We start from the raw sequence: 12,016 nt of genomic DNA, 5'->3' as shown, positions 1-12,016 counted from the left end.
AAACTGTTTGAATTCAAAAACCTATTCAGTTTTGAATTGGAATTAGATACGAGAGTGAGATTCAAAACTGATTTTCAAAATATTTACCTTATTTGTAAAACAAAACAAAACACCTTTATATTCAAAAACTTCTTTGTTGGAAAAATATTAATTATAAAATAGGTAATATGAGGGAGAGGGAGATTAGGGTTTTATTTAAACTGAAAGATAAGGGAGGGTTTATAAAATAGTTTTATTTAATAAAAACATGGATGACATGATGCATATGCCATGAAGATGCATGAAAGAAAAAGAACAGACAAAATCTATAGGGGGTCCTACCCGGGACCGTTACACTGGGGCTGGGAGAAATCCCTGGTCTTTTGACCACAACGGCGGCAACACTTTTTTAGGCGTCACTTTCCTTCTTGGAGGCGCTGTTGAGGCCCCATCCCTCCACCCCCTCCAACTTTCCCGGGTGAAAGCCCAAAATTTGCTTTGAATTGGGCGGCAGCGGCGCTGTTGGTGTCGTGTCCTCCTTGGAGGCGTCGTCTGTAGTACGCTTGTGGAGCTGGTGAGCGATTCCATGGTCGGTAGGTGTCTTGACGGTGTGGTGGTCGTGCTTGACTGCTCCAGCTTCGTGTTTAGCGGCTAATTCCTAGTTTACACTCTTCGTCTTGTTTGCCGTGGGCACTGAAGCTGTCTATTGTGTTGATATGCTCGTCGCTCCAAGGTTGTCCATGTGATCTAGCATCTTGGTGGCCTCTTGGATGGCACAACTCCTTGTTCTAGGGTGAACGTCTCCTACGTCTGACGGTCCAGCGCTCTTCGAGCCAGGGCGAGGGGTAGGCTTCTTGATGTGGGCATTACCCTTCGGGTAATAAATATTATGTTACCTCCTATGGCCCAACCAGAGGCCCATGAAGATCATCTACTAACCAAGGTGGATCGATACGTCGGTTCAAAAGAAGGATTCTTGATGAACAAGGCAAAAAGACAATAGACAAGAAAAGTTTAGACATAGAACTCTTTGTAACATAGTTGAACCCGGACAGAACTCGCGAGACCTGGCCTGCAATATAAGGGCTAGGAGAGAGTCTGCCGAGGTACACAAAAACACAAAAGTAGATTCATCGCAAGTCTAGAGCTAGGCCATTAGAAACCTTAGCATGTCGGCTACCCCATTGTAATCCGATATATTCGATAATCAAGATCAGACAAAGACAAGCAGGAAGTAAGGGTTTTACCTCATCGAGGGCCCGAACCTGGGTAAATCTCCCTCCCTATCTATTTGGTATCCGATGTCTCGTATCAACCTGCAGGATTCCGTCAAACTAAGTCCAAAAGGTGGGCATTGCCGAGGAGCACCCTTGTCAATCCCTCTTCGGCGATGGCGAAGGTTGTTGAGTTTCCTTAGGCATCTAAAGTTGATCCCTTGTGATGCCTTCAAGTTGTGTAGCTGTTTTGCTGCTACTAGTGTGCTTCTGTTTAGGCGTTCAAACTCGGAGGACTTCGTCGTCTTAACGTTGCTCTTTTGTGTGTTTTGGTTGTGAGTGGTGTTGTAAGCTGTTCAACAACATCCTTGGATCTTACGCCGTTTTGGTTTTATTAATTTAAAGATGAGCATTTAACTTATGCTTAAAAAATTACCATGCTACTAGCACAAATTTGCAATCCATATTTTATGCTCCATGTCAGCAACTTTTTACATCTTGTGGATGCGTAGTCACGTTCAGAAAATTCCAGTTCAATTCCTTGTTTGAGATGGCAGGAATTTAACTCTTTGGTATGCAAAAAATTCTTGGCTTGTTCTGCAGCTTTGAACGGACCATCCTATAGCTCCCAGTTCCCACGCCCTGTCATAACGAACTGTTCCGAGTAGGCGGCCGGCCACGCCCCACCTCCTTCACGGCGGGCAAGCTCCGGCAAGGAAAGCTACCCCCGACCCAGTGGAAATCCGAGCAGAAGCGACGGCCATGGCGAGCGCCTCGTCGCCTCCACCGCCGGAAGCGGAGCCGCCCGAGTGCCCGGTGTGCCTCTCCCCCTTCGACGACGCCTCCGTCGTGCCGCGCGTCCTCCCGTGTGGCCACTCCCTCTGCGGCTCCTGCATCTCCTCCCTCCCGCCCGCCTCCGCGTCGCCGGCCGCCGCCGCCTCCCTCCGCTGCCCGCTCTGCTCCCAGTGCGTGCCCTTCTCCCGCGCCCTCGGCGCCTCCTCCCTCCCCAGAAACCTCGCCCTCCTCTCCCTTCTCCCCTCCCTCCCCAACCCTCCCCCAGCTCACGCCGCCTCCGCGCCGCGTCCCCTCCCTCTCCCTCTCCACGCCGCCCACTCCCGCCTCTTCGCCCGCTTCCGCCACGCCATCCTCCCCGAGCCCGCCTCCCCGCTCCAATCCGCGCCGCCAGGTCCCACCCGCGCCGGCCTCCTGCTCGGATCGATCGCCACCGACCTCGGCGCCCCCTGGTTCTGCTCGCAGGGCCACCCCGTCAGCCTCCTCCCGGTCGAAGTCCCCGCTGCGGGGAAACCGTCGCAGGAGGCCGCCTTCTACCGGCCCAGCCACGGATCCCGGGTGGTCGCCGCCATCGCCGCGCTGAGCGGCGCGGCGAGGGAGGAGATGCTCGATCTGGTGGCCGCGTCGGCGCGATTGGCGCGGCGGGTGTGCAGGGTTTACGGCGCCTGGATGGGACCGGAGGTGCCAACACTATGGCTAGTCTCTGAACGGCACACTCCAAGAATTCCCCACTCGCTGGACGAGAGTAGCGACCAACTGGAAATGGTACCCCGGATCAGAGCTGTTGGAACGGATGTGTGCGAAGCCCTCATGGGGTTGCACGGCGAGGGGCTGGTGCTGGGGTGCCTCCGGCTGGACTGCTTCCGCGCTGACCCCTGCGGGCGCTGCCTGCTGGACCTGAACGAGGTGTTGGCCTTGTGCCGCGGAGTCCGGGCAGGGGCTTGCTTATCCAAGGATGGAGCTTTGGTTGCTCCCGAGATTTCGGCAGTTCTCAGCGACGCCGCAAGGATGCGCAGCCGCGATTTCGATGGCTTGGTAGGGTGTAGTTCAGATGTTTGGTTGCTGGGCTGTATATTGGTGGCGCTTGTTACCGGAGATGAGCAGCTTGCGGCAGGGTGGAATTCTGATGGATCTCATGATGATTGGCAGGGGGAAGTGCTTACAAGGCTTGAGGCTGCATTGATTGGTACACAGCTGGAACCATTGGCTGCAATTACGGTGTCATGCTTGAGCTATGAACCAGAAGACCGTCCGGAAATTGCTGATGTTTGGAAGTGTATCAGAGGCTCGTGTATGAAATCTTCTGGTGATGCTTTGGCTGCTGCTGACGATGTTGTAGCTCAGAAGAGTTTCAGGTGTTTGCTCCTTGGGGAGTTGTCCTCAATGTGCTCTGGCCCAGCTGTTGAGTCAGATGGTAAAATCCAGGCCTCTCGAGGTTCTGATGACAATAGTTCAACTCCAGATGATGAAACCAACGGTGGTTGTACAAACAATGAGTCTGTTTGCAAAGAAGGAGTAGATGAGGTACAGCGTGATGGCGTGTTTAAATCTTCAACTCTGCTTGCTCACCGTGACTGTGTCACAGGATTAGCCATTGGAGGTATAAACACAAGAGATACTTTTTCATTACTGCAGGCATATCCTGTCATACCATAACTTAGTACAAGCATGCAAAGCATTGTTGTTTAGCACCCAAAGCAATATGAAAAAATCTGAAAGTAAATGATGATCTGGTCTACATAGAGTTATAGTTTTAACTTTGCACCCTTCAAATTTTCAACCTGAAGCTCAAAATGTCCAGAAGAATAGAGAGCATAGTTCTAACTTGAAATTTCATACAGAAGAAGTATTAAGAAAATGCTTTGCTGAAATTTTAATGTTCAATTATGCCGAAACTAAAAAGATTTGCATAATTGTACCTAACTATTTTGTTGCAGTTCGTGGTAGATTATCTCAGTTCACAGCGTGATGCCTTACTTTCCAGAATTTTACAATGCTTTCATCTTCGAGATTATGTCATTTCATTTCTGTCCACGTTGCCATCACACTTTATCATGCTAGTGGGTTTTTCTTATGCGCTGGACAAGAAATATTGGTGAAGTAATCCTGTTGATAGTCCTTTACTGTATTGCAGGCGGATTTTTATTTAGCTGTTCGTATGACAAAACAATCAACGTATGGTCACTGCAGGTATGAAACTGCCAGTGCACCCTCTTCTCTTGATAACCTGTTAATATTTAAGTGGCATCTTGAAGTAAATAACATGCTTTTCTTGTAATAACAAATCTCTGTAGCATACAGAAAACAGATCCGTTATCATAGAATTAGCTGATTTGTTCTGACTTGTATTGGTTCTGGACTTCTGTTTACAGGACCTATCTCATGTGCAGACTTTGAAGGGTCATGAACACAAAATCACAGCAGTTGTTGTTGTTGACAATGATAACCAGTCCCTTTGTATAAGTGCAGACAGTGGTAGTGGAATTTTTGTCTGGCATGTTGATTCCTCTGTCAACGAGGAACCTTTGCATAAATGGTATGAACATAATGATTGGATATATCGAGGTGTTCACTGTTTGGCTGTTTCTGGAACCGGTTATCTGTATACTGGCAGCAAAGACAAAACTATTAAGGCTTGGTCTCTCGAGGTAAAGATGCTAAGCTGACCTGTTTTGTTAGGTCACCATATGGGGATTGAAAGAGGGTTGTTGGTTGGGCTGTGTTAACATTTTATATTTAGACATTGGAAACAAGTTCTGGGTTTCAGTTCCAAAATGGTTTCCACCACTCTATTGGATCATCAAGTCTTTACCTGAATAGCAAGCATGCATTTTTTGGCACTCACAAAGTGTTATTGATTTTTCTAATCCGTCATGTTATGGAATTAATTCACTATCCCTCTTTGGCAGGATTATTCACTTCGGTGCACTATGACAGGCCACAAATCAACCGTGTCTTGCCTTGCAGTTGCTAGCGGTATTCTTTATAGTGGAAGTTGGGATGGTACTATTCGTTCATGGTGGCTCACTGATCACAGCCCGCTGTCTGTACTGGAAGATGATACACCAGGAAACTTAGCCCCTGTGTTGTCAATTGCAACAGAAGCTAATTATGTTGTTTCATCATATGAAAGTGGCAGTTTGAAGGTTTCACTATATCTCTATCATGAATCACTATATAGAATTGTGTTACATTTTAACCATATGATGTGTTATAAATCTTTCATTGCACTCGGTTTTAACATAGAAAAAAACATGTTTATTTTCTAAATCAGATCTGGAAGGATGATGTCATTGTTAAATCAGAAAAACTTCAAAATGGTTCCATTTATGCTGTCAAATTGAATGGTAAATGGCTCTATACGGGTGGAATGGATAAAGTCATAAATATTCAGGTATGCATTGCTAACAAATATTCTCTGCCCTTAGAGCTTCTCAGAAATGACCTTAAAGCTTCCTATCATTAACCCATATTTGGTGCCTTGCATTTTTTCTTGGTCAACTCTTATAGGAATTATTAGACGATGAGTCTGATGTAGAAATTAGAGATGTTGCTTCCATCGCTTGCGATTCAGTTGTAACTTCAATTTTGTACTGGGATGAGAGGCTGATAGTTGGACTTTCTAACAGGGAAATTAAGGTATATATATTATTCTCTTTTGGTATAAATTTGTACATCATTACCATTCCATGTCATTTTGGCTTTTTGTTCTTATTCAAAGGCCACCCGGGTGAAACAATCGATTTTTTTTTGAAAAAAATCAGACATGTAAATGCTCAAGAGTCCTTTATGTGATAATGAATTTTGCAGAAAAAATATCAGTTTTGTGCCTCGTGGAATTTTTTTTTTTTTAGTTTAGTACTTGAAACTTGCATTCTAGAGCACTGAATTTGGTTTCTCGCGTAGGGTGCTAAAATGCTCATTTCCCCATGAAAATATGCAGGCATATAGAAGACACGAATTTACATGTGTAGTTTTTTTCCGGTTATTTGACACTTAATTATAAGCACATGTTCGTTGGAGTCGTTTCTATCTCTACCTGATTACGTCTTTATTTATTATGGTACTTTCTATAGATCAATCCACCATAATTATTACTTCCAGCATGCTAAAGAGTAATCTTTCTGCTGGGAAAACACTAGGTTCTTATTGATCTCATCGAGAAACCCAGAGTTCGGTTTCTAGAAATGAAATGCTCAGTGCTAATCATGTTTTCCTGAAAGGGCATCTATCTTGAGCCTCATGAGCAGAGCTACAACAGTGCATGGTGTACACCCACTATTCCTCGCCGGCAGAATCAATTATATATGTATAAATCCTGTAAAATACGTTCACTAATTTTGAATGTGCATTAGGTCCTGCATTCAGCCAAGCAGACCACTTCATATTCTCTAACTCCCCATACACCCATTTAGATACCAGCCAGCCCAACAGGCAAACAGCCCATCTGTTTGCAGCTGCATTTCCCTGTTAGAATAGTAGTCGATGGAGGCATGCAGAGCTACGGGGAGCTATCGATGATGATGGGTTTCAGCCGGCAGACAGTAGACGGGTGAAGATGAAGATAGGGGTACTTTTGGAACTCTGTATACCCAAAATTTGAAACCTAGCTGCCGCTGTTGTGCCTTACTGGTGTTCTACTTCTATCTGTTTTTAACTTCATGTTACAGGAAGGAAACGAGCATTCGGGTACACTTCAAAGTCTAAACCACCAAAAGCTGGTGTTTTTCATATTTCAAAAGTTCATACCACTAAATGCTGGTGCTTTTCATATTTTTCACCAGGTATACAACAAGGGGTCTTAAATCTACATCAGGAGCGACTACTCACTGTCGGTTCACGGCCTTGCCCTGTATATATTGTGAATAGCTCACTCTACAGTTAGTATGATCAAGCAATACATATGGAAGCATAGCATACTGCCGTTCTGACCAACTATGATACAACTGCGTGGTACTGTGAACTCCAAAGTTCGAAGTAAACTGTAAAGCTAGTTAGATGTTTGTAAGTTGGACAAGCATTCGTGACAGAATTGCCAAACTTCTAAGCCAGCTCCAACGAAAAGTTGCTGTCCTCTGGGAATTATACAACAGGCATGTTATTTGCCTCCTCAGTTCTCCCGTTGCTTCTCGGAAACTATACTACTAGCTCGAAGAATGCAGTGGAGAAGAGAATACTGATACCAGCAGTATCGAAACACCATGCTAGAGGGACAGAGTTCTCCAAGCTGAGCACATCATCATTACTCAAAAGTAAATAGAACCGTACGATCTTTCTCTTAAGATATGAAATAGCTCAACACGTTTGCTGTGGTTTGACAAATCAAGAACATGGACAACCCGGGGTTGCTCTCTGGTCTGTGAATATGTTCCGGAAAATCATGGATGTTTACCATGATAGTATGTGCGTTGCAATTTTTTGCAAACAACACAACGAATGCACGGCCAGGCTGCGTCTGCCACCGTGGTGGATTAGGATAATTCCCCATAATTCGACAACCGTGACTGCGCTTTGGTGCTTCAAGATTATTCGATTTTCATGTGCACAAGCAAATAATTTGTATTCGAAACATTAACCAAGTTGCAATGCAACTTGTGAAAGTCTACTCAAGGTTGGTTATTGATCAGATGGCGACCTAGCAGGTCGAGTTTAACAGTTAACACGTTGACTACTGGTCAGATAGCGGCCAAAGAAGCAGCTCGGGTCGCGGCCACGAGGCATCCCACCCCATTGTCGCATTGGCAGAGTCCAGAGATCACAATCGCCACGGTTGTCTCGTTGCCCGGCGTTCCGAGCTCCCAGCACAAAAGAAAGAGTTCCTAAACGCTGCTCACGCATGGGGAGGGAGGGACCCGGGGCACGCACAAGGCACGACGGCGACGGGCTAGCTCCGGCAACATCGTAGGATGGCGGCACAGTATCCTTGACGCTTCGCCGGCCGATGCCGACCCTTCTCCGATGGCTCCAAAACCCACACCGCTGGCACAGGTTCGGCACCCGACACGTGCGCACCCCACTGCCCGGAACGAAGGAACTGTGGCCGTATCGCCCTGTCCCCTCCACGGCCAGGTTCGTGCACCTCTCCGACACACATTTTTTCATGTCTCCCGATGATGCTCAGCTTATAGCCCGTACTGAAAGCCAAATTATAGCCCGTACTTCATACGCATCATTACTGTTACGTTCCTATTACAGTTCTACTCAGGACAAAACTCGAATAGCACATCCAAGATATGAATACGGCACCAATCAAGCAACTAAGCACGTCAGGACTCAAACTCTAGACGAAACTGAGACAAGAACTCATAGATGCGCCACATGCATCATGGCTGGCCTGTCTTGATAGGTGTTGGACGGGTGAGAGGCTGGCGCGTCGTGGCCTACCACATACGCCCAGATGCCCATTTTGTGATCAGTCCGTGGAGACCATGACGCATCTACTCACTGGGTGCCCATTCTCTAGGACGGTCTGGTATGAGGTCCTCTCGTGGATCCGATCCATATCGGGGACTCCTTCTTTGGAGGGCGACTTCGCGGAGTGGTGGTCGCTGGTGGTGCGGACCGCCCCTCGCCAGCTGCGCAAAGGTATTTCGCCGATAATCATGCTCACGACGTGGTGGATCTGGAAACACCGGAATGCTGCGATCTTCGACAACGCACAGCCTTCGGTGTCTTCATTGCTCAACGGCATCAAGACCGAGGCGCGGCAATAGGCGGACGCGGGAGCCCGGGTGTCCGCCAACTCCTCCCCTAGACTACGGTTTCTCTTTTCTTGGGTCGAGTTGTAGTGTGGGGTGGTTGTCCTTTTTCCGGGCATGTACATATAACTTTCTTTCTATCTATCAATGTATCGAAACGCAAGTCTTTTATGTTTTCGCGAAAAAGAACTCATAGATGCACTGGAACTTCAAGTCTGACCTAACAACACTAGTAAGCACCATATGTTGATTTTCTTTTCTCCAGTCACACGCGAGAGGAGGGATATTGATGTGTGTACATGTGGATTGACTATCTCTTTCCATCAATTTCAAACTTTTGGTTGTTTTACCTACTCATTAAGTTTGATTTGGTGGGGGGTGGGGTGGGGCTAGATCCCCGACGACCAGTCCCCTCCGTCCCACCTCCTCCTCCCTCGCCGCCACCATGGGGCGCAACCAGACAAAGCCTGGTCGTCGTTGGCGGCAGGGACTCCCCTCCCCATGCGCATGTTGTCTGGGCGTGGTGCTGACCGAGTACCACGACAAGGAGGTTCACCCACGCGGAGCGGCGCGTGGGGGACTGGTGCTACATGGAGGAAGGCATCCCTCCGACATTTCAGCGGTGGAGGGTGGTACCCAGGGTGGCGGCCCTGGTTTTGGTGGTGGTACTGCTCCTCCCTTAAAGGGTTGGTCGTCTCCCTTGGCCTCGTTGTCAACGCCTTCCCTGGTGGTGGAGGCCATCGTGGCGCTGGACATCGTGGGACGTGGCGGTCTTGCACAAAGTACAGTCTCCAGGGAAACCCTAGATCTTTGGATCAATCGATGGTGGCGCTCTCAGCGTCATGCCCTCCATAAAGGCATCATCTAGGAGTTTCTTTGTTGCGATCGATTCTCGTCTCCTTGTATGGGCAGTTCCAGGGGAAACCCTAGATGTGGGTCTCCCGGATCGGCTGATGACGACATGTGGCGTTGTTTTCCCTCATGAGGGCATCGTTTTGAAGCTAATGCTGGCTGGAGGGGCTCTTAGGCGGAGCGGTTTGCATCTACCTCATCAAAGTTTTCGAGTCTTGGTGGCATGGTGCAGCGGGGTCTCGGTGAGATGAACGTGGCTTGATGGACTCATGCAGGGTAGTGGCGGCGTCTGGCGCCATGATGACATCGATGACAGGCCCGACAAGTTCAATGTGTTGATCTATCCTAAAGATGGATTAGCGGAAGGTGGTGGCAACAACTCCTTGAGTGTGTGCAATGGACCAGTTGTATGCATTCAGGGTTTGCTAGACCGGTTTGAGTTCCCAACTCGCTATATGGCGTTTTGGTGAGGTTTCCGGTTTTCTGATGATGTGTGTTGGTGAGGTCCGGGCATGAGGTCTTGACACGGCCACCCCCTTCATCAAGCTTGTAGGTGTTGCGACATATGTCGTTAGTGAGGTGGCTTCAGTTTGATCTTTATATTATCCTTGTATGGTTTCGTTGAATAATTTTAATAAAAGAAGTTATGTGCATCATTTAGATGTAGAAGCTGAAGGCAGAACCTTCAGTTCAGGGAAAAAATAAAATCAGAGCTCAGGGTCTCAAGGTTGAGTCCTGGTTTGTATAATTTCCTTCATCCATATGCGTCTTTTGTGCCTACCTCTTTGGAACTTTTGGTTGTATCTGCTAGTGTATGAAACCGTGCCTATGCAAAACGCACCGTGAGACAATTGTCGTCATTCCCTGCTTCCGCCATCACTGCGGTCACATGGTTTGAGTATTTGAATCTAAACAGTTGCAAAAATGGGGTGCCACACGATCAAGTTAGATCGTCGCTTGCATCAAAATATCAAATACTTGTAGCGTAGCGGATAAGCGTATCTAAACAAGATATACGTGCTCGTATGTTTATACGGCGTGGACAACCCTTGTGTAGTGTAGTATAGTGGATACACGTGCATTATGTATGTATGTATACGGCGTTGATAGACTTGCGGTGTAGTGGGTAGGATCCGAGAAGATATACGCGGTACCAATGTAAGCGGCTGAGAGCCAGGAAAATTGTACGTATGAACTAGATGCGGGACCAATAGAACAAAATACATATGAAAGCTCGCCGGCCCGGTCCCCCGTCGCTGTGTGTGGTTTATAGATGACCCATGATCTCTGAAAGAGACAAGAGGAGATTGCGAAGTCAGAAGGACGGCCAGGGAGAGGTGATAATGCGAGTAATTTAGGTCTACAGCAAAAGGACATCATTGTCAGCGAGGTATGGGGAATTGATCCTCAGCTTGGCCGTTTGCTGGGGTGTTGCGTATGATCTATGATCTGACGAGCCCAGAAATGTATCCAGGATAACACCTGCTAGGTTAACATCGTAGCAACTCTCAGTTTCGTTTCGAGATGTCTGTCCTCATTTTAGCCCAGAAATGTAAGATGACCGAGTACAGCATATGTTTTATTCATGTTACGTCAAGTACAGTAACTTTCTGTAAAGTTTTAGCCATCCATGTGAGTTTCAGTCAATTTTGTGAATTTGTGGGCACTGCATTGTTATACATTTTTAGTCTTAATTGCATTATGGTATAGTACTTTCTTTCAGTGCAACCGCTATTGCACCCTATCACTAGTGCAAATCGGACCTTTTAAGTGCCCCTATATGTGATGAGAATTAATGGGACATCCAATAATTTCCACCGTGCACGTGTGGCCCATGCAGTCCCCATCATGGGTACACGCGCACGAAAATGATTTCAACAAAAAATTCGCATACGCTCTCATCGCAAATAACAGTCAGCGTATACGCGCAACATCATACACGTTTTTGTGAACAGGTATCATGTGTAAATTATGGGATATTCACTTTGGCTCATAGGTGCATTTGCTTCCGTTGTGTGAATCTATATTTCGAAGTGTCAAAAAAATCTAAAATAAAATTTTCCATGTACATCTACACATTTTATGTTCGTACACAGGTTTAAAAAAACTAAAAAATTCTGTGACTCCCATAAAAAAGACAAATTTTGATGCTATAACACGACTACGCACATGACATTTTTTGTCTTTTTGTACATGTCACATAAAATGTTGTTTCTCCACGAAAACTTGTGCACTCACATAGAATGTCACGATGTACACCAAAAAAATTATATTAGCATTTTTTGACATTTTTAAATTATTTTTAAATTATTTTGTATAATGGGAGCATTTTCTCCTATGAACCAAAACGCCGCCACCTGTAAATTATTTGCTACACTCTCTTTATTTCGCATGTTTCTTTTTCTTCTCCCCATCCTAGACGGCAATGAATTAAAACCGTTTGCCTTCTGGGCTCCCATTTGACGTGTGTAGCCTCTTCGC

At 46.6% G+C, this 12,016-nt stretch overlaps 1 protein-coding gene across 1 annotated transcript; it reads left to right on the top strand.

Annotated features, from left to right (window-relative positions):
- The first annotated feature begins 1,829 nt into the window (after positions 1-1,829).
- On the top strand, positions 1,830-7,547 carry LOC124705420. Its single transcript, XM_047237147.1, has 7 exons — positions 1,830-3,585; positions 4,120-4,175; positions 4,358-4,633; positions 4,895-5,131; positions 5,260-5,379; positions 5,496-5,624; positions 6,770-7,547. Exons 1-7 carry the CDS (start codon positions 1,956-1,958, stop codon positions 6,788-6,790), a joined length of 2,469 nt encoding a protein of 822 aa, XP_047093103.1. The 5' UTR covers positions 1,830-1,955; the 3' UTR covers positions 6,791-7,547.
- The last annotated feature ends 4,469 nt before the right edge of the window (positions 7,548-12,016 follow it).

Source organism: Lolium rigidum, chromosome 4 (assembly GCF_022539505.1).
Source record: "Lolium rigidum isolate FL_2022 chromosome 4, APGP_CSIRO_Lrig_0.1, whole genome shotgun sequence".
In the NCBI taxonomy this organism is placed as follows: domain Eukaryota; kingdom Viridiplantae; phylum Streptophyta; class Magnoliopsida; order Poales; family Poaceae; genus Lolium; species Lolium rigidum.
The sequence above is the reverse complement of the archived record's forward strand: the minus strand, read 5'-3'. Positions and strand labels throughout refer to the sequence as shown.

Coding starts and splice junctions, on each gene's coding strand:
- LOC124705420 (XM_047237147.1), top strand. CDS start 1,956: ATGGCGAGCGCCTCGTCGCCTCCACCGCCGGAAGCGGAGCCGCCCGAG. Junction 5,132..5,259: donor ATGAAAGTGGCAGTTTGAAG/GTTTCACTATAT, acceptor TTTCTAAATCAG/ATCTGGAAGGATGATGTCAT. Junction 5,625..6,769: donor TTTCTAACAGGGAAATTAAG/GTATATATATTA, acceptor ATTTTTCACCAG/GTATACAACAAGGGGTCTTA.